The 24,643-nt window shown below is 37.3% G+C and overlaps 3 protein-coding genes across 7 annotated transcripts; 1 reads left to right on the top strand and 2 right to left on the bottom strand.

The window, feature by feature from the left end:
- Positions 1-1,475: 1,475 nt before the first annotated feature.
- Positions 1,476-7,285, bottom strand: LOC133854984 (multiple C2 domain and transmembrane region protein 7). Of its 3 annotated transcripts, none has more exons than XM_062291272.1 (2): positions 7,094-7,285; positions 1,476-4,771 (listed from the first exon to the last, which is right to left on the bottom strand). In XM_062291272.1, exon 2 carries the CDS (start codon positions 4,698-4,700, stop codon positions 1,671-1,673), a length of 3,030 nt encoding a protein of 1,009 aa, XP_062147256.1. In that variant the 5' UTR covers positions 4,701-4,771; positions 7,094-7,285; the 3' UTR covers positions 1,476-1,670. The 3 variants fall into 3 exon arrangements, with proteins under 3 accessions (XP_062147256.1, XP_062147258.1, XP_062147257.1); XM_062291274.1 differs by lacking the exon at positions 7,094-7,285 and adding an exon at positions 6,340-6,424; XM_062291273.1 differs by lacking the exon at positions 7,094-7,285 and adding an exon at positions 6,090-6,214.
- A 1,909-nt stretch (positions 7,286-9,194) lies between these two features.
- LOC133854780 (glutathione S-transferase T1) lies at positions 9,195-15,998 on the top strand. 2 transcript variants are annotated; one of them, XM_062291052.1, is made up of 7 exons: positions 9,197-9,380; positions 9,497-9,570; positions 9,844-9,904; positions 12,153-12,206; positions 12,729-12,808; positions 14,587-14,792; positions 15,644-15,998. In XM_062291052.1, the coding sequence occupies exons 1-7, from the start codon at positions 9,316-9,318 to the stop codon at positions 15,854-15,856; spliced, it is 753 nt and encodes a 250-aa protein (XP_062147036.1). In that variant the 5' UTR covers positions 9,197-9,315; the 3' UTR covers positions 15,857-15,998. The 2 variants fall into 2 exon arrangements, with proteins under 2 accessions (XP_062147037.1, XP_062147036.1); XM_062291053.1 differs by lacking the exon at positions 12,153-12,206 and having other exon boundaries at positions 9,195-9,380.
- Positions 15,999-16,632: 634 nt separating this feature from the next.
- LOC133854173 (probable copper-transporting ATPase HMA5) lies at positions 16,633-23,901 on the bottom strand. Of its 2 annotated transcripts, XM_062290244.1 has the most exons (7): positions 23,397-23,901; positions 19,767-21,164; positions 19,157-19,411; positions 18,844-18,966; positions 18,181-18,493; positions 18,014-18,086; positions 17,307-17,445 (listed from the first exon to the last, which is right to left on the bottom strand). In XM_062290244.1, exons 1-6 carry the CDS (start codon positions 23,703-23,705, stop codon positions 18,025-18,027), a joined length of 2,460 nt encoding a protein of 819 aa, XP_062146228.1. In that variant the 5' UTR covers positions 23,706-23,901; the 3' UTR covers positions 17,307-17,445; positions 18,014-18,024. The 2 variants fall into 2 exon arrangements, with proteins under 2 accessions (XP_062146227.1, XP_062146228.1); XM_062290243.1 differs by having other exon boundaries at positions 16,633-17,445; positions 18,014-18,493; positions 23,397-23,893.
- Positions 23,902-24,643: the final 742 nt, after the last annotated feature.

Below are 24,643 nucleotides of genomic sequence, written 5' to 3'. Positions count from 1 at the left end.
TTTTAGCAGTTTCAAAACATGCCATTTCAAAATGCAACTATGCATTTGGTAAAATTACAATTTAACATGTAAAAACGTGCATGTTTAACAACACTCCCTCTCTTGCGATTTGAAAACGTGAATTTTTTCCCGTTTTCAAACTGATTTTTTTTTTTCTCAAACGGGGCACTTTTTTAAACGTGTATATACGATCAAAGCAAAACAGTTAGTTTTGAACAAAATAGCGTGCGTTATCATTAATACTGCAAACAGCCCATAGACTGACAATTTGAAAGTAAGGGACAGAACCCCCCAACTCTCTAAGCCAGAAGGATCTGGCCTAGTAAAACAGCTGCTATGCAGAAATACAAACTTTACAAGAAGAACACTTAAGCCTCTCTGATAATAACGCTCATTCTCTAAAGAAAGAGGACAGATTTAGCACTTTGCCAACAAATAATCCCATAAAATTTGAACCAAAACCACAAGCAGGCTGAGACCAGAGAAACAAAAGAGAAACACCCAAAACACAGAGGCAAAAAACACCCAAAACAAACTGCCGCCAGTGGGGGAGGAGCCGACATGCCGGACGGCGGCGCGTGAAGGACATGCGCCGTCACCGGGGCCACCCAAGCAGAGAACCGACGCCGTAAAACCCGATGCCGCCGAGCACGGCTAGAAAAAGGCGGAGCGTGGCTCTCACGTGCACCACAAAGCAGAGAGCTTCCAGGCGCGTGGGCGCCACACGCCGATCATCGACAACAGTCACGACCGGAGCTTGCAGCGGCAGGGGTGGAAGACGCCGGGGAACATGGCTGGGGGCGCGTGGTAGTCAGAAAACGGCAGAGAAATGTAGATCTAGCTTTCAAAATCAAAGAAAAAAGTGAAGAAACCGGCCAAAAAACTCCCCCCCGACAACACAATCACACACCACTCCTCCAAAGAAGACATCTTGAGATGAAAGTTCCTGCCAAAACGAAAGAAATAACAAAAAAACATGCCACCATAGTCCAAAAAGGCTAGGGGAAATCAGCCACCACCGAATCTAACCGGGTGGAACAAAAGCTCCATAACCCTAGAGGTTAGGAGAAAAACTAAACCCCACTGGACCAACCCAGGGGAACCAAAGAGAAAACACCACCGGGAGGGGGAGGCGTGAGGCCACCCCCTTCCGGTGAAAACCATACTCACAAGGGAGGGGCTCTAGAGAGAAAAACAATTGAAAAGAGTTAGGATCAGACTTTTACATTCAGCTCCTAATTCGGTGTAGCAAACCAGTTAGTTAATCTGATGGTTGAGCCAATTGAACAGATTAACCAATAAACAGACCACATTTCTGTTTCACTTATTGATTCGGTTTTTATCATATTGGCAAAAAAAAATTTAACATTTTTGCATGCTTACTGTACACAGTGGGACCAACTATAATGGCGGCTCAAAATTCTTTTTCATGCATTTGCAGTTGATAAGAATGAAGGATAGGATCAGTACAGGAATAAATAAATAGGGATTATTGTCTTCCTCGTTAATTTTTATAGCCAGATTGGCAAGGTACAAATTATTCACCGGGTGAAACTGGACAACAAGAACAAACGGCATGCAGAAGAGCACAACAACAACAATGATCGGCAACATGGGTGAAGCAGTTACATTATTACAAACCCAGGCCAGAAAACATACCAATCTCTAATTTACAGCATACTATCCGTTCTAGCAGGCAATCGGCGGAAGAAGTTGATAGGCACCGAAGGTGACCTGTGGCGAAATCTCGGATGCCTCATCAGGTAGAACCCTGCCAAAGCAGCCAAAGCCTGGAATGGTGTGACATACAACACTAGTGCAGCTACAAGGCAGAATGTAACATAGATGGCTGTGGCACGGGGATCTCGCCAACTTAACAGATTCAGAATTCGCTCCCCTTGGGTTGCCACATCACCAACCACAGTCTGAATTTTACCAGCAACACTCCTCAGTCGATCATACCTCATTCTCACCAGCTCCGGGTTCCGGCTTGTAGGGAAAGTGTCAAATTCCTCATCTAGCTCATCAGGGTGCACTGCCTCAGCACAAGAGAGCTTTGTGTTCATGTGGGGAGGATACCTTGGCCGGTACCGAAAGTTCCACACCCCTATTAGAAACATGTAGAGGAAAGCTGTGGGCAAAATCAGTTCTGGGAAACAAACAAGCATAAGAAAGAGTACATGAACAAGCACTGTGGTTATAGGATTCCTCCACATGCAGATATCCCAAAACCAGTTCCCAACAGCAAATAATCCTGAGAAAACCGACATTAGCCGAAAGAAAGTTGCCTTGCTTCTTCGCATGCTCCAAAGGTGTGAGTCCACATCGGACATGTATTCCACCACTTCCTTCCTAAGTGGAGGTTCTGCTCGGCCTAACCTTGCTGCCACAATGTTGACAGCTTGATGGCGTAACATGTCAAGCTGCATTATGCTAAACGGCCTTATATAGTGCATTTTCGGCAGTAGTGGTCGAGAGTATAGGTAAAGCATGTTCACAAATGAGGTGCATGAAAACCGTATTGCCAAATGCAATTCCCCCATCTTCTTAACACCGTTCGGGTGAAGAACCAGCAACGGATAAGAGTGTGTATAAATACGGCCAGCTTCAAGTGTCGAGATACGGATGCGAACTTTCCCAATCTTCAGGTCCTTGTTACCACTTGAACCCTTTTCACCAAGCTGGCTGTTGTCAAATACTCCTATAGTGAGAACTGTAGCTGGATCAAACACCTCCCAAGTGTACTGCTCATTGTATTTTGGACAAAGGTTGTCAACAATAGTGCGTGTCCTGACCCATTTGTGACCATACTTTGCTACACAATATGTATCTGATGTGCCCCTTCCATCTCGTGTTTTCATGGGGTGAAGCCCTACAGCATTCAATATTCCAAGTTCTAAAACTCCTATTGGTGGCTTCCAGAGCTGCTTTGCTGTAGGACGGAGATCACTGCTGTAATGAGTTGACTCATCGAGAACATGGTATCCTCCGTCTAGACAGACTCGGAGATGGATCCGGCTGGAGAACTTTTCTTTTTTCAACTGATCTACATCCACAGCAACTGGCTTTTCTAGGTTGAACCAACGGGAATGGATCATGCGATCATCAGCACGCTTGTCTACAGAGCTCAACGGAATGATGACCCTTCCAATGATTTCATCTTTTCCAGGACCTACACGATCCTCAACTGATAGGACCAGATGATCCTCAAAGGGTTCAGCAGTAATAAACAAAAGGTCCTCATTCCAAAGAGAACTGATAGTCCGAGCCTGAACAGTTTTGGTTTTCAAGACCTGGTTACCTATCTGTGCCTTAGCATACACATCCGGGAAACGATTCTTCTCTGTTGCAACCAAGTCTTGTGCCTCAATGACATTAACACGCACATACCACAACCGTGGTGCATGATAGACTTTTGAACGTATCACTGCAGAAGCAGCCGGTGTGCTATCAAAGGGTGTAGCTGCATCAGAATGCCATGCATCAGAAAAAGCCTCATCTGCTTGGGTGCCTATCCAGACTGCAAGCATCAGCTCACCCTTAATCTTCTCTCCCTTCTTATCCTCAAGCCGGCGCCACTCTGGAGCCAGAGGGCTATCCGGTGGTACTCGTAATGGAAGCTCATTGATGTCAAACCTTACAATGCCTACAAAGTCATCTTTGATGAGATCCTTGTCCTTAACTACAACTTCCATTACAGATGCTTGCATCCGATCCTTTGAAAAGGCAAAGACCTGATTCCACACAGGATTTTGCTGCTTCTCAAAGTGTTTTGTAATCCCTCTATAGTTTCCAATTCTCACTTCAACAAATGGATCAAGACTCCCGGTAACATCCATATCAGGAAGATCACGAGCCTTAACAACCCTTACATAGAGAAAATGCATTGTTTCAACAAGATCATAAGTACTCGCAGTCTTGTCTCCATGAATGACACGACCCCCAACAACTCTTCCACCACCAAGGAAAGGGCTTGTCTCTTTCAGCGCATACTCAACAGGTTGTGATGATGATGCAGAGTACATGCGGACTAGCTTTGAAGGCTGTGGTTCTGTTTTCATTTCCTCGGTCAAATACTTGGTTGAATGAAGGGAAACTTCAGGAGCAGAAGATTGATGATGACTTTGGTTGTGATTTGGGTTAGGGAGATGATGGAAGGTGTGTCTTGTCTCAACTTTTTTGTAAGAGTGAGTGTTTGGGGCTGCACTTGGAACTGTTTGAGCATGTGCATGAGTTAAGTTTGGATCCTTATTTTGAAATGATTCGACAGCAGACATCGGAATAGAGGACTTTATGGATGGCTCGTCAGTAATATAAACTTTTAAGCCGAGCTCTCCTCTTACGCGTGAGAAGATGCCACGCTTTTCCAAAGGGTAGTGCAAGACAACAGCATCAGAGTAGGGAACAAAAGAAGTTCCTGTGAGGCTAATCTTCCCAAGGAAGGACCTGGAGTTGGTAGCTTTTACATTATTGTACACAAAGGCATCAAGAGTGAGATAGTGGAGGTTGGAAGGATCAGAAATGTTGAAGTAAAAACTCTCATTCCAAACAGGGTTGAGATCCTTCTCCTTGATGGTGGTACGGAACTTTTGACCATCGAAGTAGAGCTCCACGAATGCACTAGATGAACCTAGCCCATCTTTAGGCAAGAGATTGTGAGCACTTATTACATCCACCCCTAACTTAAGGTTGCTCATCATGATGAATAGGCAGGTGGGATTTGTTGAAAAGAAAGTGAACTAGTGGAGAGATGGAAGACAGCTACTGGTACCTGCAAAGAAGAGAACTATCAATACATGTTAGTAATAAACTACAATAAAGAAGTGAAAATTCATTTGAATAGTTAAGAGAAGGAACGTGCCTATGAAATAAAACATCTAATTATTAAAGTAGTAGAAGAAACATACATATGAAATAAAACATCCTACTATGGAAACAGTAGATGTATCTGAAATTGAATAATTCAAAAACAATGAAAGAAAGAAAAACTTTGGCAGTGACTTTTTGCAAAGGAATAGAGCACTTCATAGTTGCAGTAGGCGGGGGATACTTGGTTTATTCCAACCAAAGACATGGACAGCCTTTCTACAAATGACCTTCTAATGGTCCTGAAATACAAGTGAACCTCAAGAATCTATCATGCAATGGAAAAGTTCTCAGAAACTTCATTAATGGATAGAGATACCCATCATATTTTGGTAAATTAAATGCAGTGCCATTGAAATGAACTGAACAAAATTCCTTGCAATGAATTAAAGTCACAGATAGTTTAGACACTACAACTTACTTAAGAACTGGGCGGTAGACCTTAAATCAGGAGACACGCTATGAAAGGAGAAAAGCAAATATTTATAAAATAAAAATGATGTGAATATACGATAAGCTGGATTGATAATTGTCTGCCGTCAAATTGGCCCCTAAAAGAGCAAACTAAAAGTGAACTATATAACACTCACTTCAACTCAACTAAGCCTTAACCTGAACTAATTAGGGTTGGTCCCATGATTCCTTTCTCTGCCACTCGCCTATTAAAGATTATGTCCACATTTTCCTCCCTAACAACCATGTCTTTCCTTATAGCTTCCACTCATGTGATTTGGCCTTTCTTTTAATCTTTCTGGCTACTTAAGGGAGGCTAAAAATTAAATGGCTAAGAAAGCATTACAGAATGCCTACTGAAATCTTTGAGGATGTTGTTTATCATGAGCATAGCCCTTGTAAATAGTTCAATTGAAGTCATTCTTAATTTAGTAAGAGAGGTCCGGAAAATGGAACCATTTACAGAGCAAACTGAGGGCCAGAGTGTCACTTCAAACATACTCCTCAACTTGCAAACACTGAATAAAACAATTGAAGGTGCATGCCTTAAACAAGATGCATAAGGCCAGAACTTGAGGTGTCAGGCACATTTCACATTCGCTAGGAAAAAACCAAGCTTCCAATATTGACAAAACTAATGATTATCAACTTCTACTCAAATTCAAATCATGAAAAAATAATTATCCCTAGTTCATAGATCTGCTCTTCAATTACATAGTAGACAAATCAGTGACGGTGCACCAAAAAAAATGTGTTTCGAATATTCATACCATGCAGAGAGTGATTTATAAGCCTCTTTTCCAAATGCCCGAAGAAGAAAATACAGCCACAGAGAAAGATCCAAACCCAATAATTTTTGTTTTTCGTTTTGAACACATTGTCTACTGAAATATTGGTTGAAAAAGACAGCGATAAAATAAAAAATAAACAAAACAAAACACCAGCAACCAACTCTTGTACCCAATAGAGACAAAAGAAATATAATTTATAAACACAAACCATATAAACTATAACTTTTACCTTCTTCAAGAGCAGAATGGGAGGAAAAGGACAAATACCAACGGAATCCAGAAGATCTTTTCTTTTCTATCTTCTTCCAATATTGTTATTTGGGATTATTTTTACAATGATTAGTAGAAAATTACCAGGGAAACCAAAAGCCAATCTACTAACTTGAATGACACTAAAAGCGAGCCTTGGAACTAAACAATTTCTATTATATTAGACTGCGAAAGCAAACAAGCTTAGACTTTTTAATCATTTTTTTATGATAAACATGTGCAACACCCCGTCGTAGAAGGATCTTAGAAATAGAAAGCTTATTATATTTAGTAAGCCACGCTTCAAAGCTAAAAGATCCTTAAAGCTCGCTTCACAGTTCACACACACGAGCTTTACACTACTGCAGATTCACTGAACAGTGAACGCACACAGAAAATAAAGATTCACGGTAACTAACTAAATCACAAAAAGCAAACCCTGACGCATCTCTTCGTTCCTGTTTGGTTCCCGAGAAAATGTACCAAAAACAAAACAAAAATAAAGCGTAAACTTTCTCCATCACAGATCGTACACAACAAAGAAATACTCCATACATACACAAAAAAAAAAAAAAAAAAAAACACGAATACTATACGAATATACGAAAGTGTTCCAAAGCAAATCCAAACGTTAAGAAAATGAACGGTTTGAAAAGGCGGTGGCGAAAGATACAAGCAGGAATTCATCCAAAAAAAAAAAACAAGCAGAAGCTAGCTTTCTGGAGACAATTTACCTCCTTTTAAGCTAAAAGGCTGAAGAACTTTCGCCATTTTCAAGAGATCGAAAAGATCTATCAGCTCTGAACTGCATTCACCACCAAACTCAAAGAGAGAGAGAGAGAGAGAGAGAGAGAGAGAAAAAAAAATGTACAGAGCTACGAATACAGTGCTGTCTCCGGAGCTGAGGGCAAAGCAAAAGTCTTTTTCAGTCCTTCCAGTACTCTGTAGTCTGTACTCCCCCCATCCGTTTTCCCGGTTTTTTTTGTAACCCTTTTCAGGAGAAATGATTAAGTGGGAGCGGTCTCAGGTTAGTAAACGTCAGCCTCTACGCTTGATCTCCGCATACTAGGGGTCCCAAGAAGTCCCTGATCCGTTGATCTACAATCCCCCCTGCGGTTAATTTTGTAAGCTTTGGGGGGTTGGGGTAATTCGGTATTTTTGAAATGAGATGGCATAAAATCAAATGTTATATATATATAAATATTTAATGTTTTGAATTGTTATTATTATAGTATCTAATGATAGATCAATCGGCTGGAAATCACGCCTCATGAAGCGGAGGTCACTAGTTCGAATCCTCTCTCTTCCGCTTGTGTAAAATGTCAAAAAAAAAAAAAAAAGTAGTACGCTCTGCATACATATTATCAAGACATTTTAATTCAGTCTATAAGTTATCTACCTTCGTGACTCGATTACAAAGCTGCAACCCCTTAGATCCTATACTCAACGTGATTGCTAGCTTTGATATCAAAAAATACAAACTTTGTGTATGACTCAACCTTTAAAACCGGTTATGATGCTTAATAACTTATATATACATGATTAAGATTGTATTTAGCCTATATAAAACACTTAAAATCATAACATAAAATATCATATTTTTGTATCAATGCTATTAAAAAAATATGTTAAAAGCATGTGCTATTAAAAATCATACCAACCTTTCCTCCAATTCAAAAGGTAACCAAATAAAGTCATTGGATATCACTTTCTTTTATACATGTCTTGTTTAAAAGTGTAGAAGCTAGAAAGTCCTTTATAGTTGCAAGGCCTTTGGGCAGACTTGTTGGGTAACTGTTTTTAAAACAATTTTTTATTTTTTTAAAAAAAAGTACTGTTTTTTTTTTTCTCAAAATTATTAATGAATAATGTAAAATACAAAATACTCCTTTTTAAAATCAAAATACAAAATAATTTTTAAAACATAAAACACATTTTAAATATAAACCCCATTAAAAAAAAAAAAACATTTTCCACATTTATATTACATCAAAATATAAACCAAACTCAAGGGGGCCCTTCCCGTCTTTGAATAGTCACAAGTATTGGATTATATCTCTAATTTTCTTCACCCATTTTCATGTCAAAAACTAGAATTGGAATTAAAAAAGGATAAAAAAGAGGCAATTGATCTCTATCAATAGATCTGCTAAAGACCCGAACCATAGAGTTCTTATTACCAATGCCACATACATGAAAGTGATCACTTGTAAAACCAAAACTTTCTTTTTCTTTTTCTCTTTTCTTTTTTTTTTTTTTTTTTTTTTTTTTTTTTCGTTTTCTGTACCAAACAAAGGAAAAATATTTATTTTTTTTCGTTCTCGTAAGCCATAATTCTAGTGACCTGATATGTGGAGAGGACCCAAATGGCACGACTTGCAAAATGGTTTGTGAGATCGGCGGTGTGAGGAGGTAGTGGGGCAATAATATGCGGCTGAAAAGAGTAACGGTATGGTAACTTGTGGTACGTTTGAAAGATTTGCTAACGCAAAAGCGATGTTAGTGGTTAACGGTGTGTTTGGGTTGCTGGGTAGCCGAATGGGTTGTTTGGAAATCGACAAGAACACTGGGTTTGAGAATTTTAACAGAATTTAATGAAAAAAAAAAAAAAAAAAAATTTAACAAAATATTGAAATTAAAAAATAAATATCATAAATTAACTTTTTAAAAAAATTTAAATATCTTTTTTCAAAAATAATGGGAGGAGTTACATTTGATAACGTGAATTAACCAAACCAACTGCACGGTTCGGAACTGTATACAATCTTTGCCGTCCATCCACTTGATCTTACCCAAAAGGGCGAACAAACGGTCTTCTCCCTCCTCCACAGCTCAGTTGAAAGCTTGAAAACCACATAAAACATAAAACGAAGAAACGTTGTTTACTCTGAATCTCTGAAAATCACACTGTGAGAGAGATAAAGAGAAAGAGAATTGAGGGAAAAGAAGCAAAAAAATGAAGCTGAAAGTATACGCTGACCGGATGTCACAGCCATCTCGTGCAGTTATTATCTTCTGCAAGTAATTCTATTGATTCCTTGATCATCATCTTTCGGTTTTCTCTTCAATTTCTGGGATAGTTCCATCATTATCTACTGTAATTGGAATCTGGGTTTTTGTTTTTTTGGTATTATCAGGGTTAATGGAATAGACTTCGAGGAAATCAGAGTGGACCTGTCCAAACGCCAGCAACTGTCTCCTGAGTTCAAAGGTACATCTTTATGTGTAAATTGAAAATTAATTTCTTAGGTGAGTGTACACTCATAACTTCATTTGAAAGAAGTAGATGACCATAGAAAAAGTTGCAAAGTAGTGGGGGCTGGCCAGAAATCATAACACATGTTGGTTTATAATGAAGTGCTGTTGAGTGAAAACATCAACAACACAGTTGTTACAGTTAAATGAAGAAAGTAATGAGCTATTGGGTTTGTTTCTTAATATTGAACTAATTTTTTATTTTTTTTTCCATTTGATGTATTGTCAGAAATAAACCCTATGCGGAGAGTTCCAGCTATAGTTGATGGAAGATTTAAGCTGTTTGAGAGGTGATCAAAGGTTTTTTAGTTCCCTGTTTCATCATAATTTGGTACGGCCTTCACATATAAGTTAATTTCATGAAATAAGTATATGTCTTGAGGAATTGGAAGTGGATTTTCTCAGTGGTTGGAGTAGAATAGGGCAATTGAACTATTATGGGGAGGAATTTTGAAAGAGGTGGTTACAGAAGCATTCTGGTAATTTTCCTTTTTATTTAGATATTCTGTTCTTGTGGAGACAAGAAGATTATGTTGGCTTTGCAATCCACCAATTCGTAGATATGTTTTCTTGATAGCTGGGACTAGGTTCTTATATTTTTCCCTCGTCTGAGTTCTTCTCCAGGATACTATTTTCATAGCTGGATGGATTTCTTTGCATATCTCTTATGGATTACAGATTTTTACAATATCTTACATAAATTGTGTATACAAATATTTTCACTACTAATATATGATGAAAACTGCCATCTGAAATGGTCATGATTGTTATCATCAATAATGCCAGTCACCTTTCTAATTTTCTTTGTTTTCTTAGTCAGTTCTGGAGTACATGCATTCTGGCTTTTTAATGGTCATACTTTAGACTAAAGTTTAATTTTGCATTTGTTGTTGTCCTACAATTGATTTATACTTTTATTTTATTCATTCTCTAGAGTAGTTAATAAATTGAAGGGTTAAATACCATTTTGGTACAGGGGTTTGCAAGTTTTTCAAATAGCTACCAGGTTTTGAAAAGTGACAATTATGCTACCTGGGTTTGACAATATTTTATTTTCAGTACCTAAGTTAGTGTTTCGTAAGAATAAATTGACGGTTGTTTGGCCACCTATACAGGTGCCACGTCACTGCCTATAAAATCACACCAAGTGTACATCTAATTTAATGAGAATTGTCATATCAGTTGCACTTGCCACGTGAGTACATATCAACCTACGTCAAAGCTAGCTTACACGTCACATGTGGCAAAGTTAGAGACCAAAAAAAAAAAAACCCGACTCAGATCGTGTGCCTCCCCACACCTTGTGTCAGCCACTGACGGTGCTTCCCACACCATTTTCCCTTAACATCTGTTATTCTCTTTTTTCTTACGTTTTCTGAGCATCCCACATAGGGCATTTCCATTTTCTCTTGTCGGTTGTCATAGATCTGTTAGCGTCGTTGTCTTCATTTTGTCAATGGAAATCTGGACATTTGGTTATTTGGGGTTGCTTGATTCTTAAAATCAATGAATAGTTCTTATCCAAAGACGTGTATGTTTGCATTTCGATTTTGTTGCCGTAATTTGCTGCTGAAGTCTGGTTATTTGCTTAGAACATGTAGGAGGTGGTTAATTTTTACTGTATTTTAGTCAAAAAACAGCTCTTATTAATATCAGTTTATTGACTTAGTTTCTTTTCTTTTGATTCTTTGTTTAGTTTGTTCTTTCTTCTTTCCCTTGTTCTGAGGCTAAGGATTCATGCAATTTTGACTATTTGTATCTCGGTTTCCGATCTTGGCGCTATCCAGTGTGGTGTATCTGAGCTTGGTGCCTTAGGAGATGCATGAGAATTTCAGTTCGTCGGTGGCTGAAATATGGTGAAAATCAATCTGTGGCTGAAGCAATGGTGTGGGAGGCACTACCGGTGACTGACACATGGTGTAGATTGATGCTCTAAGTTGCCTTTTGTTTTGGGGGTTTTGTTTTTTGTCTCTTAACTTCGCATACGTGTTACATTTAAGCTGGCTCTGATGTGGAGCTAAAATGGACAGATATGAGATATGGAAAGTCTTATTAAATTAGATGGACACATGGCATGATTTTATTGGTGGTGATGTGGCCACATGTACAGGCGGCCAAACAATTTTGTTGATGGAACACTAACGGAAGACTGAAAATAAAATTTTATCAAACCTACATTGCACAATTGTCACTTTTCAAAACCTAGTAGCTTTTTGAAAAATATACAAACCTCGAGTATGGTATTTAACCCTAAATTAAAATCTGCTTCATATATGGAGCTGATTTATTAATGTCTACTTGTGGTTGATTATTCTATGCTTTTGGCATGTGATGCTTTTCATCTTTTGTGTTGTTTTACTTGTCTAATCTCCACAATTGTAGACCAGAAGAACTGCTGCTTGCAATGCAATCTAACCATATACCTGATTCAAAAACTACATTCACTTTAAGCTTCGTTTAGTTATTTCTCATTTTATCCATTCATCTGTCTAATTAAAGGACCCCCCCCCCCCCCCCGGGCCCTTCTTTTCTCTGCAGTCATGCAATTCTTATCTATCTTGCTTGTTCATTTCCTGGAGTTGCAGATCATTGGTAAGTACAGTTGCTCCTTGTTTGAGTTATTTTCCTCATTATACTTTATTAACATTGAAAATGTGGGATATACCTGATTTAGACAAAGGATGATGCAAGTTTTGGGTGTGTACATGGATATGGGTAGTGTGTTGGTCTCATTCACCCTTCACTCTCATCCAACACAACTGAGGAACAGAAGCCTTGTTCGCCAGGAGTTCCTTGACTACCTGTAATATGTTTTCTTCCTTAAATCTAGATTCACAGTCTATATGCAAACTTCACCTTAGGGTGTAAAGGAAGAAAACTGAAAAACATCAATTGGTAAGACAATGTCGGTGTCCTAAATTTGGAGGATGTGTGGATTTGACAGCTTGGCACTCAAACATGTGCACTGGTGTGTATATAATTTAGATTAAAATGTTGTTCAAACCTATGTGCTTCCAGTTGCAGAAATGTGATTATATCTCAGTGGCTTGTTCCATAGTTTCGATCATTCATTCTGCAGCCAGTTTCAACTTCTTTTTCTGTCCATACTGTCAGGTATCCAGCTGATGTTTCTAGGAAAGCTAAAATTCATTCAGTGTTGGATTGGCATCACTCTAATCTACGCCAGGGTGCAGGTGCTTCATACTCAACTCCAAATGATGTTCATAGTTTTTTAGTAACATCAAATATAACCTTGCTTCTTGTTGGTCATATTTGCTAGGAACAATCAAATTTTCTTTGTTACATAGAATATGATAGGGAAGTCACGGTTGACTTAAGATTGATATTTAAATTCTTCCAATAACGTGTACTAGTTCCCCCATAATTACAATTTTGTGTTTCCATATCTTTGAAAAAAAGAACCTACGTGAAGTGACTTCAATGTAACTTTTGCGGTACCTTGGTATCTAGTGATGTAGGTATCTAACACACACACGATACACTTTTTGTCAAGTGCCATATGTTACACACACACACACACACATTTGCCAAGTGCCATATGTTTCACTCAGAGACATAATAATCCTTAGCATCAGAGAAAATTTTCATTTTTTACATTGAAGATAGACACACACACACACACACACACACACACACACGATACATGTTTTGCCAAGTGCCACATGTTTCACTCAGAGACATATTTTCTCCCATTCACGATGTGATAACCTTAATATAATAATATTTAGTATCAGAGAAAGTTATCGTTTTTTACATTAAGATAGATTTGGTATTCAGAATGGTTAAAACTTGATTTTTTTTTTTTTGATAAGTAAAATATATTGAAAAGGCGCAAAGGGGTGCAACCCAAAGTACACAGGATGTATACAAGGAACCCCTAATGTAAAGAACATAGAGAACATCTATCTAAGAAATCAAAATAGGAACATTCATGCATTAACTTAATTCTATCTCTGCACATAAACAACATTTGAAGCATCTTTCTCTTCAGATTTGACAAACCAGTCTCACAATCTTCAAAACAGCGAGCATTCCGTTCCCTCCAAACGCACCACATCAAACACAACGGAGCCATGCGCCAAATCTGTATCGAAGTCCGATTACCCTTCTGACTCCTCCAACTCCCCAACATGTCTTTCACCGACCCCGGCATTACCCACTCCACCCCAAACAATTGCAGAAGCGCCCTCCACAATTCTGTAGCCACCATACAATGCAGAAACAAATGATCAATGGATTCTCCAGCGGTCTTACACATAGAGCACCAATCCATCACGATAATGTTTCTCTTTCGAAGGTTATCCAAAGTTAAAGATTTCCCTAAAGTAGCCGTCCAAACAAAGAAAGCCACTCTCGAGGGAACATTAACTTTCCAAATACTTTTCCATGGAAATGAAGACTGAATAGGACTAGACAACAACTTATAGTAGGACTTTACCTCAAACGAAAAAACTTGATTCTTGCATGCCGACTACCACATAGCCAATTCAAACCCCCTTTCGAAATGATGGCCCGTGGATAGGGAGTAGGTGAATGATTTGCATTTGAGCACATCCATTTGTTGTAGATGCTTTAGACCATACCTCAGGTAATGTTAATAGTTTAAGCAATAAATCTAAACCAGATTTTCCATTTTATTGTCAGTAGTGTCCATAATCAGTTATCTCCTTCCCTCTCTACAGCTTTAGATGCCACCATAATAGGACATGTTAATCATGCTGTTTTTTGGGATGGCAAATCTTCTGACATGCGCATTTATTTGCACAAATCAGTTTTTTTGGTCAGACATTAATCAGCATTGAACTTCAGATATTATTTATAATTCTAGTTTTTTTTTTTTTTTTTAATTGTGGCTACACATATACATATGTTTGATATTTCAATGCACTTTACCAAGTTTTTTCTCTTTTCTGATGGGCTATAGCTTTTTACTTGACTATTATCGTTTCAGCCGGATTGATTCTCAATAGCGTACTAGCACCTGTATTTGGCCTTCCCCTGAACTCACAAGCAGCTGCCATAAGTGAGAAACTTTTATCCTTGTCCCTGTCAAAAATAGAGTCCATCTGGCTAAAGGGGAATGGGCGCTTCCTGCTGGGTGGCTTTCTACCATCCATAGCTGATCTCAGCCTGGTTTGTGAGATCCTGCAACTAGAGGTATATAGATGTGACTTAATGCTTTGTTGTTGTTGTTACTGGTTTTTGAATTGGCAATATATACTGAGAGAAATATTATGGGAGGAAGGTGGATGGGAAGTAGTTCTTTAGTTTGTATACAAAAACAAAGAGATCCCAACAAAAAAAGAAAAAAAGAAAAAAAAGAAAGGTATTGAAGAAATAAAATATTGCAATGATGGCACAATTTCTTTATAGTGGTCCTTTTGAGTCAGAGCTTTCCTTTTGGCTAGCATTACATTTGCTAATGAGGGGAATAAAATCTATGTACACAAGAAAAATTATCATTTGCATGCATTTTAATGGTACTTTTTCATGAAATCTTGGCCTAATTACCATAAAAGATGATTGTCTTCATACCTTTAATTTAGTGTGACTGAAAATATGAATGTGTTCTCTTCTTCTTCTTCTTCTTCTTTTTTGTTTAATTTTTCCTTAAAGAATGGCAAACATGTAAGGTAATATTGCTTGTATTTTTAAAATATTTTTAATTTGAGCTAAAAGGGAATTTTGTTCTTTACTTCGATTAATTTCTATGTGGTGCCATGGAAATTGTTGTTTGTTGATATCACTGGATGGAAAAATATAGATGTTAAACAAGAAGCTGATTATTCTAAGGAGATTTCACACTTTCTTTTTGAGATTACTGGGAGGGAAAATGTAAGTTAGTTTCCTTCTTAAGAAAAAAATACAGCCGTATTTGTTGGAGTTCTTACCTATGGCTGTGCAGAGGAATTATTCTTGCCCTAGTTTATGTGTAGCTAGAGTATATTACAAATTAAAAGTTGTCTAGGAGACATTATTAATCTCATTATTATTACTCTTTGAATTAGCTTTTGGATGAGAAGGATCGCAGTCGTATACTAGGCCCTCACAAGAAAGTTCAGCAGTGGATCGAGGATACAAGAAATGCAACAAGACCTCATTTTGATGAAGTACATAATGTCCTCTACAAAGCCAAAACGAAATTCCAAGTGCAGCGGTCAGTGGCGGCAAACAGCGAAAGGGAGTCTAGCATAAAAAAAGTGTTGCCTTCAAAGATGTGAAAAACATGCTTCTGTTTCATCGGGCATTGTAAATGTCACTGTTTACAATGTTGAGCTTTGTTGCTAGATTGTGTAATAAAACTCTTCAGATTTGTCATGTGGTGGGTAGGTTTCGAATGAAATAAATGTGAGATTGATTCTACCATTTCCAAATTGTTTAGATTTATACTTAGGTTCTCATGTATGTCGAACCATTTCATGTTGTGTCCATGTTGGTGTTTTTGAAGTGAGTGTTGCTAGGGGTTTTATAACTTTTACTACAAGTTCCTTATAAATTAATGTGACAGTCCGTGGAGATAGGTTTGTTCATGTATGTGGGTTTGCAGATGGTTTTTAGGTAGTGGATAGTTCACCATAAATCAAACTAGAGGAGGGAGCTGAGAGGGCGGTCGAGATTTTTCTTTGGAGTTGACCGGAGTCATATGATGTGGGGAACCGGTAGCGGCGATGGCAGAGGTGGTGGGTGACGGGGTTTGATGCGGGGGGGCAAAACTTGGAAACCCAACCCAACTAATCACCCATACCAAAATATGCGTTTCTTTCATAATGCATACACAAAAGAAGTTTATTCTATAGGATAGCTATTCCATTTCAGGAGTTTATTCTACATACTAAACATACCTTATATCTACGGATCTACCTAGTAATATTTATACAATGACTTGATCTCCCTAGTAATATTTATACAATGAAGTCAATGTGATTAATTATCCCAGAAAAAAGATTATTTGGACTAAATCATTCATTAAAAAGGGACAAAAATGGAATACCAATCATGCCGTTCATCTATTGCTTTTCTGATTTTCTTAGTGGTTTCATTAATCTTCACTGCATGAACAAGCTGTTCATCTATTTATAATTTCTCACAGTAGTTTATGTACACCGAATACCAATCAGCCAATCACTCTATTTACAATTTTTTTCATCAATCAAGACAATGCTAAATTGATTCCTTGGAGAACCTTCACCTCAGAAATTGGAACTGGCAGAACTGGGAAAAAGTTGTTCTTGCCGGGAGAGTAGTGTCGGAGACATCTATATCTAAGGAGGAGGCGTCGTCGTTCGGCTCCTCATAAATGATGTTAAGATTGTCCCGCTCATCCTCGGAATCCAAAAATAAAACAGAGACAGAAGTATATAGACAAAAAATGGATCAAAACCAGGATTAGTGATTACTCGATCCTTATTCCATGTATCTCTAGGTTATCTAGCTTCCGGGGTCTCTTGTAATTCTTCAACAAGAGGGAGCTGCAAACAACACTAACAGAAGAGGCTGCCATTGCAGCTCCAGCAATCCACGGTGGTAAACGAAAACCGGTTAACGGGAAAAGGACTCCAGCAGCAACTGGGATGCCAAGTAGATTGTACCCCAAAGCCCAAAAGTAGTTCAGACGTATGCGTGTAAAGGTTTTCCTAGAAAGATCAATGGCTGTTATCACATCCTCCAAGTTGTTCTTCATCAGAACAATGTCAGCTGCCTCAATAGCAATGTCTGTGCCAGCTCCAATTGCCATTCCAACATCTGCTGCCACAAGTGCAGGTGAGTCGTTTATGCCATCTCCTACCATTGCCACTATGTAGCCTTCAGCCTGTGAATGAAAAAAAAAATGAAACTTAGAGGATTTAAGCAACAAAAAGATATTCATGGATGAAGAGTTATGGCCTTTATCAAGTTCATTTTTAAGAAGACAAGACCTATATTTGGATGAGTCAACACTTGGAGAAATCCTGGGTCGGTCCCCCAAGATATCCGACTATGGCATGTGTCCACAATGCTTCCAGGAGTGGCAATTCGTGTGGCCTGTTGGATTTGGGTTCTGTCGAAACATAGGTATAACACTATATAGATCAACCTTAACCCTGTCTATTTAATTAAATGGGTTAGACTCTTCAACTTTAACTCGTTAATTTTGTGTTAGGTTCGCAGATCGTATAAAAAATTGCCAACACTTATGTCACGTGTCGAGATATGAGTATAAAATTATATAGGTCAATCTTAACCCAGACCCATTTAATTAAACGGGTTAGATCCACCAACCCTATCCTAATAATTTCTTATTGGATTCATATCGGATTCGTGGGTCGTGTCAAAAATTGCAAGCCCATAAGCTTGAATTCAGTGAAAAGTTTTTCCTTGAAGCTATGTTCTTTACATACCTGAAGGTCCTTCACTTTCTGTGCTTTATCCTCTGGTTTGGCTTCTGCAATAACAGTTTCAATTCCAACTTCCCTGGCAATAGAATTGGCAGTTCCCCAATTATCACCTGTCACCACTATGCTCGTAATTTTCATAGACTTGAGAATGGAAATGACTTCTTGAGCACCTGGTTTAAGTGGATCAGATATGGCTACAACTCCTGCCAATTCCCTCTCTATAGATATTAGTATGCCAGTTTGAGCCATCCCTTCAGCTTTTGCAAGCATATCTTCAGCTTCCAGTGGAATGGCAATGCTCTGGTCCAACATCAAGCTTTTGTTTCCCACAATTATTTCCTTGTTTTCAACAATGGCTTTCACTCCATGGCCAGTGACGGAGATGAAGTCTCTTGCTTCTGGCCAAGCAGGGTTCTCTTTATCTTCTATGAATCCCTTGGCGTGCTCCACTATGGCCTTGGCTAATGGGTGCTCACTGTTTGCCTAATACAAACATATATATATATATATATCAAGCAAACATCATCAATGCAAGATACACGAGTGCGTTTGGCATTTGCGATTTTAAATAAAGTCGTAAAAAATGTACCATTTGGGACTGCGTTTTAAAAAACTGACGATTTGAAAACGTAAAACAATTTGCATTTTCAAATCGCATATAAGATGATGTGTTTTTAAAGACGCGCAACTTTAACAATTAAAATGCAATTTTATCAAACACTAAATTTTAAAAATTGCGTTTTCAAATCTCATGTTTTGAAATTGCAAACCCAAACGGACCTGTAAATTCTCTTGAAAAGTGAGTGTTTAGCAAAAAAACAGAGAAGGCATACCTCAGCTGCAGCAATGAGTACATAGAATTCTCTAAGTACCATATTTTTCAAAATTTGTGTGTTCACCACCACTGGTTTCCCAGCAGTGAGAGTCCCTGTCTTGTCAAATATAATGCGGTTCACCTACAAGATAAACAGACACACAGGAAGTAAAAAACTAAGACTGCTTCTAAGTCAAGTAGTTGCAATATATAAAGCATAAAAAGAGAAGGAATTTGGGAACCCTACAAGCATTTGAGTTGGTAATAGAATCCCATTTTGACCATTTTTCATATAAAGTAGCAAACTCTTAAAGATGAATTTCTCATGTTACCTTATGTGCACTTTCTAAAGCTTGCCCGCCTTTAATCAGTACACCTTGAGATGCACCAACTCCAGTACCAACCATGACAGCAGTTGGAGTTGCTAGGCCTAGAGCACAAGGACATGCTATGACCATGACTGAGATCCCAAACTGAAGTGCAAGCTCAAACCTGCTCATGGAAGATGGTATCCAAGAATTTGGGTAGCTATGCAACTTCCCAGCCAAAAACCAAGCAAACCAAGTTGAAAATGAAAGCATAATGACCTGCAAAACAAAGCTATTTCTTTTGACAAAGGCCTCTACAAATTACAAAACAATAACTAGAAGAAACTTTAATTAGAAAAATAAATCTAGAAAGAGGATAAAAGCATTTCTGTGCATACTATAACCCATTTGGGTTTGGGATTTCAAAAACGTGCGATTTAAAAATAGTGATTTTTAAAACATACTATTTGAAAACGTGATTTTTAAAAACATAGTTAAGCATTTGACAAGATCTCAGTTTAGCCTTTTAAAATCGTGCGTTTTCTTTTTACATTTATAAATCGCAATTTTTAAAAATGCACTCCCAAACGATACATTTCTTACGATTTGGTTTAAAATTACTCTTAGTACTTACAATAGGCACAAAGTATTTGGAAATTTTGTCAGCAAACTTCTGCACTGGAGCTTTAGCCATCTGTGCAGACTCAACGAGTCGAATAATCTGTGAAAGAGCACTCTCTGATCCTACTCGTGTTGCTCGAATATACAACACGCCATTCTCATTCACAGTTCCTCCAATCACCATGTCTCCCTTCCTTTTTCCCACTGGCCGGGCTTCCCCTGTAATCATGCTTTCATTCACATGGCTTTCTCCCCATAGAACATAACCATCTGCAGCTACTTTTGCACCAGGGATAACTTTAATGGTGTCATTCTTTTGTATTAACCGGCTATCAATTTCTTGCTCACTTACCACATTTCCTCCATCGTCCAGAGCTAACAATGTTGCTGTATCAGGTGTCAAGTCCATAAGCTTGGCAATGGCGTCTGATGTCTTTCTCTTAGCCAAAACCTCTAAATACTTACCGAGCAGAATAAATGAAATAAGCATTGAGCTAGTCTCAAAGAAATCTGTGCCGTTGAAAGCTTTAGAGTAAGCAGCCCTTAAGCATGAGTAGACAGAATAGAAGTAGGCTGCATTTGTTCCCAAGACAATCAACACATCCATGTTAGCAGAACCATGGCGTAAAGATTTATAGGCTCCCATGTAGAATCTCCTGCCTATAATGAACTGCACTGGAGTAGACAACTCCCATTTCAAAACCATGCCAACACTCAACATGTTTACTACTTTTATGTCTAAAACATGTTTGATTCCAGGGATATACATCAGAACCATAGATATTAAGAAGACAGGAACTGTAAAAACCATACTCCATAAAAAGAATTTGTAGTATTGCTTAACTTCCTCCTGTCTGCGAGCTTCTCTTCCTCCTCCTTTGCCTTTGGGATATAACATTGCTTTGAAATTCCCAGTTGACTCAATAACACTGATGAAAATTCTAGGTCCTGTCATATCTTGCATGTAAGAAATGGAAACTTTGTTGAGTTCAGGATATATGACTATCTCTTGAACTCCTGGGAGTGATTGGAGAGACTTTTCAATCATTCCCACAGTATGATCATGATCAGTGTCTAAGCCATCAACTTTGAGCTCTATCTTACTTATATTATCATCCCCAGTACTGATAAGTATGGCTTCAAAACCAACATCTTCTATGGCTTGCAGTAGTTTTTTATAGCTCACAGTATTGGGATTATGATGAACTTCTGCTTCTTCTGTTGCCAAGGCCACTTGGGCCTTTTGCACGCCAGGAATTGCTTGAAGAGCCGATTCAATGGTGGAGGAGCAAGAAGTGCAAGTCATTCCATTTATGTGTATTTTGCAGACTTGATCTGCATTGGATCTCTCATCATTGATCAATGTGGCTTGAAATCCAACATGTTCAATAGTCTCACGTATTGTTTCCTCCTATAAAATGTTAAAACAATAGTTCAATTATCTTAAGCAATTGTATGAAATCCAAATTTTCCAGCTAAGTGTTGGTAAAGAATGAGTAGCATGGACTTTTGGCAAATTACTTAGCTGAATTAGTAAGCCATAGAAACATATACTTTACCAAAAATAAAAAATAAAAAAAATTGTGCACTTTTTAGAAAACTTTTCACACATTCTTATAAGAACATTTGAGAAAGCAGGTGCTAATTTTTTTCAAATATGGAGACTAATTTATTATTTTCAAAAAAATAATAAAACAAAATAGAGAGATGTCTGCATGACCACCCCCAGCCAGTTTTCAAAACGTTTAATTTAACAAACATAAGCTTTGTTTCTATGGCTTATGTTATTACTATAATGATACTAATTCAGCTAAGTAATTTGCTAATTCAACAGATAAGAGGGGAGATTGCCTAACAGCTTAGACGCCACCCCCAACCAGTTTTTTGGCTTTGTTTGTTAAAGCTTTTTTCTTCTTACTTTTGTTTTCTCTTTTCAAAATTATTTTTTCCTTTATGTCACATTCGAACATTTTTCTTTTTTTTTTTAAAAAAAAAAAAAAAAAACCCTCCAAAACATATTAACAATCGAAAGCATTGTGTTTTATATCTTGAAAAGTAAATAGTGTGTTAAATGTTTTGAAAAAAGTGTGTTTTTATTTTTTGAAAACAGAGACATATTTGTTAGATCAGTGGACTAAACATGCAAGGCATTAAGTTTACGTTATGTTGGATCCTATTATGGACTTGAAAGAGACCTTTTAAGCCCAAATTCAGAACAGCTTGGGTGGGCTATTGCTTATTCTAAAAAAATAATAATAACTGATAGGCATTGCTATTTCATCACAATGAGATAATGAGGATATAATATTTGGCATGACTTTTTTTTTTTTTTTTTTTATTAGGATGCTCCTTTAAAAAAGTAAGAAATGAATTTGTAATTAATTAAATAAAGCACAGACCTTTGGGCCACCAAAGTAAAAGAAATAATGATGATGCATAGCTAGCTTGACCTAATAAATTAACTACAACCCTATATCTACTTTTGTTAAAGTATTATGGGATTTATTTGTATGAATATTTCGTAATAAATGGCACCATGATAATTAGTCTCTGGCCGTTTAATAACCTCCTCCTCTCTCTTTACGTAAAGTGAGAATTTTTTTGTTGAGTGAAAGTAAATAGTGATTGATGTGATATAAAAATAAATAATTATATGAAAAAGTGAAAAAAAAATTTGTATTATAGTGAGTTTTTTTACTTGAATAATAATAAAAAATTATTAATGTGATATAAAAAGTAAAAAATACTAAAAAATACTTTGAAGTTGATATTTTTTAAAGAGGTAAAAATAAAAAAAATAAAAAAAAGTGAGAGGAGTTATTAAATGGCCTCTATCATCTTTTCTTTTCCAGCAATCAAGCTAGAAAGAAAAGGAAAAGCTTGCATGTGCACTGAGATCGAGCCAATTAATAGAGAGCACAAATCGGGTACGTACATCTTGAATTATTGAAGAACTTGATTGATCAAAACAACGTCATAGAAAATAAGTCATAAAAGAAGGTATTTTCTAGCTAACTGCTTATTGTGAATACATTTTGATGTGGTATATATAAGGATAAAAATAGTTTTGAGTTTTCGTGTTTGGATTGATTGTTAATATAAATAAAAGAAAGAAAATAAATTTTTTAAGAAATATAAGGACTCAATTAGTTTCGAATGAATTATTGTTCGATAATGAAAAGAATATAGAAATTTTAGTAATTACTTTTCTAGTTAACATATATAAATGAAATGAGTATGAATTTGAAACAAAAAAGAGTTTCAAATTTGAAGATAATATGAAAAAAAAAAAATAAATGAATAAATACTATATTTTATGTGGGTTTAAATTTTAAAGACAATATGATAAATTAAATGGATAAATATTTTTATCTTACATATATATTAAGAAAAAAGTATATATTTTTCCTGGAAAAGATTAAAAACAAATTAACATCACACCAAATCAAAACAAAAAATGCTACTAAGTAATTCAATGATTCATACTATTAAGATAGCGTGATAGTGAAAATCGATAATTTTTTTTTTTTTTTTACAAGCCCTTACTCATTTAAATGCTAATCTTCATGCAAGATCATCCAATATAATTGAATAACAATAATATAACGATGTACTAAATAATATTATTCGTAATTTAACTTACGTCGACAAAACTCGGGTAGTAAAGGACTTGGGCCCTGTTATTCAGAAAATCAACCATGGCCTCGTGTATTCCCGGAAGCCGGCCGACAGCCTTCTCGATCGCTCCGGCGGAGGGTGAGCATGTCATTCCGTCAACTGAGAAGAGGGCCTTTGCCACCACCTTGTTTTCTTTGGGTGACATGTCTCTTGGCTGGCGCTTAGCCGCCATTGAGATTGGATTCTGATCTGGAGTAATTGGCGACAAGTGCCCCCAACATCTACTGCAAATGTAACTCGCCGGTGCCGGCGCCAGAGACTTTGTAGTAGCCATGAGTATAAGCTTGTTTAGTTATGCCGGCGACGTGCGTGCTTTTGTGCCAAAAAAGCAGAAAGGTCTGAATTTTGAAGGCTGTTAGAATAATTATGAGGGTGGTGGTTATGCCATAATTGTAGCCACTTTATACTCCATGATGGGTGCGTCTGCCGGAATAATTTACAGTAAGAAAAGGGTGAGAGAAATTCCGGGTCCTACCATTACTTGAGATAAATGCTATTGTTAATACAATTTACGTGTAAGCTTCGCACTAAACCCAATGGGATAATATATATAAGAAAAGTTAAGTAACTAAATTCCCCCGTGTGTATATATATATATATATATATATATGATGCCGAAACACCGAAACTAGGCTTTGTAACGACTTACTTTTAAAGACATAATATTGTCTGTTTTTTACTCTTCTGAACCTGCAGATTTTTTAAGATAACACCTATCGTTGTATGTACTACTCTCGTTTAAACACGCTTAACTGCAGAGTTTTGATAAGTTCATAATCATCAACACATCTTCATATTCATATCCGGAGGATATAGGATGTCAAAGGCTTTCGGGGAAATCTTAGTGGGATCTAGATCTGCATGCGAACAAGAACAAGAATCATCGTCAAATATTTGTCTTATATACGTTGCCTTTAACGGTTCAAAAAAGATAAAGGTGAAAAAAAGGTGGTTAGCTAGGGATCAACTGATCGAGTGTGTCTTCCTCTTAGTTTTTTTGCTTCTTTTAATGGCTTTATCTTTCTTTACGCTTAAAGGTCGAAGTTATGGTGTTTGATACGAAAGATCACACAAGTCATAGCGTTTGGATGATTCGAGAAGCCATGAAAGCTCTGCTCTGGCCAACAAATATGAGAAGAAATGGAAAGACAGCTTGTTTCCACCAAAGAGTTGATATTTAGCTGTCGATGAATTAAGATTTGAGTATTCATT

The sequence above is a fragment of the Alnus glutinosa genome, chromosome 13 (genome assembly GCF_958979055.1).
Source record: "Alnus glutinosa chromosome 13, dhAlnGlut1.1, whole genome shotgun sequence".
Classification (NCBI taxonomy): domain Eukaryota; kingdom Viridiplantae; phylum Streptophyta; class Magnoliopsida; order Fagales; family Betulaceae; genus Alnus; species Alnus glutinosa.
This window is presented reverse-complemented; position numbering and strand designations above follow the sequence as displayed.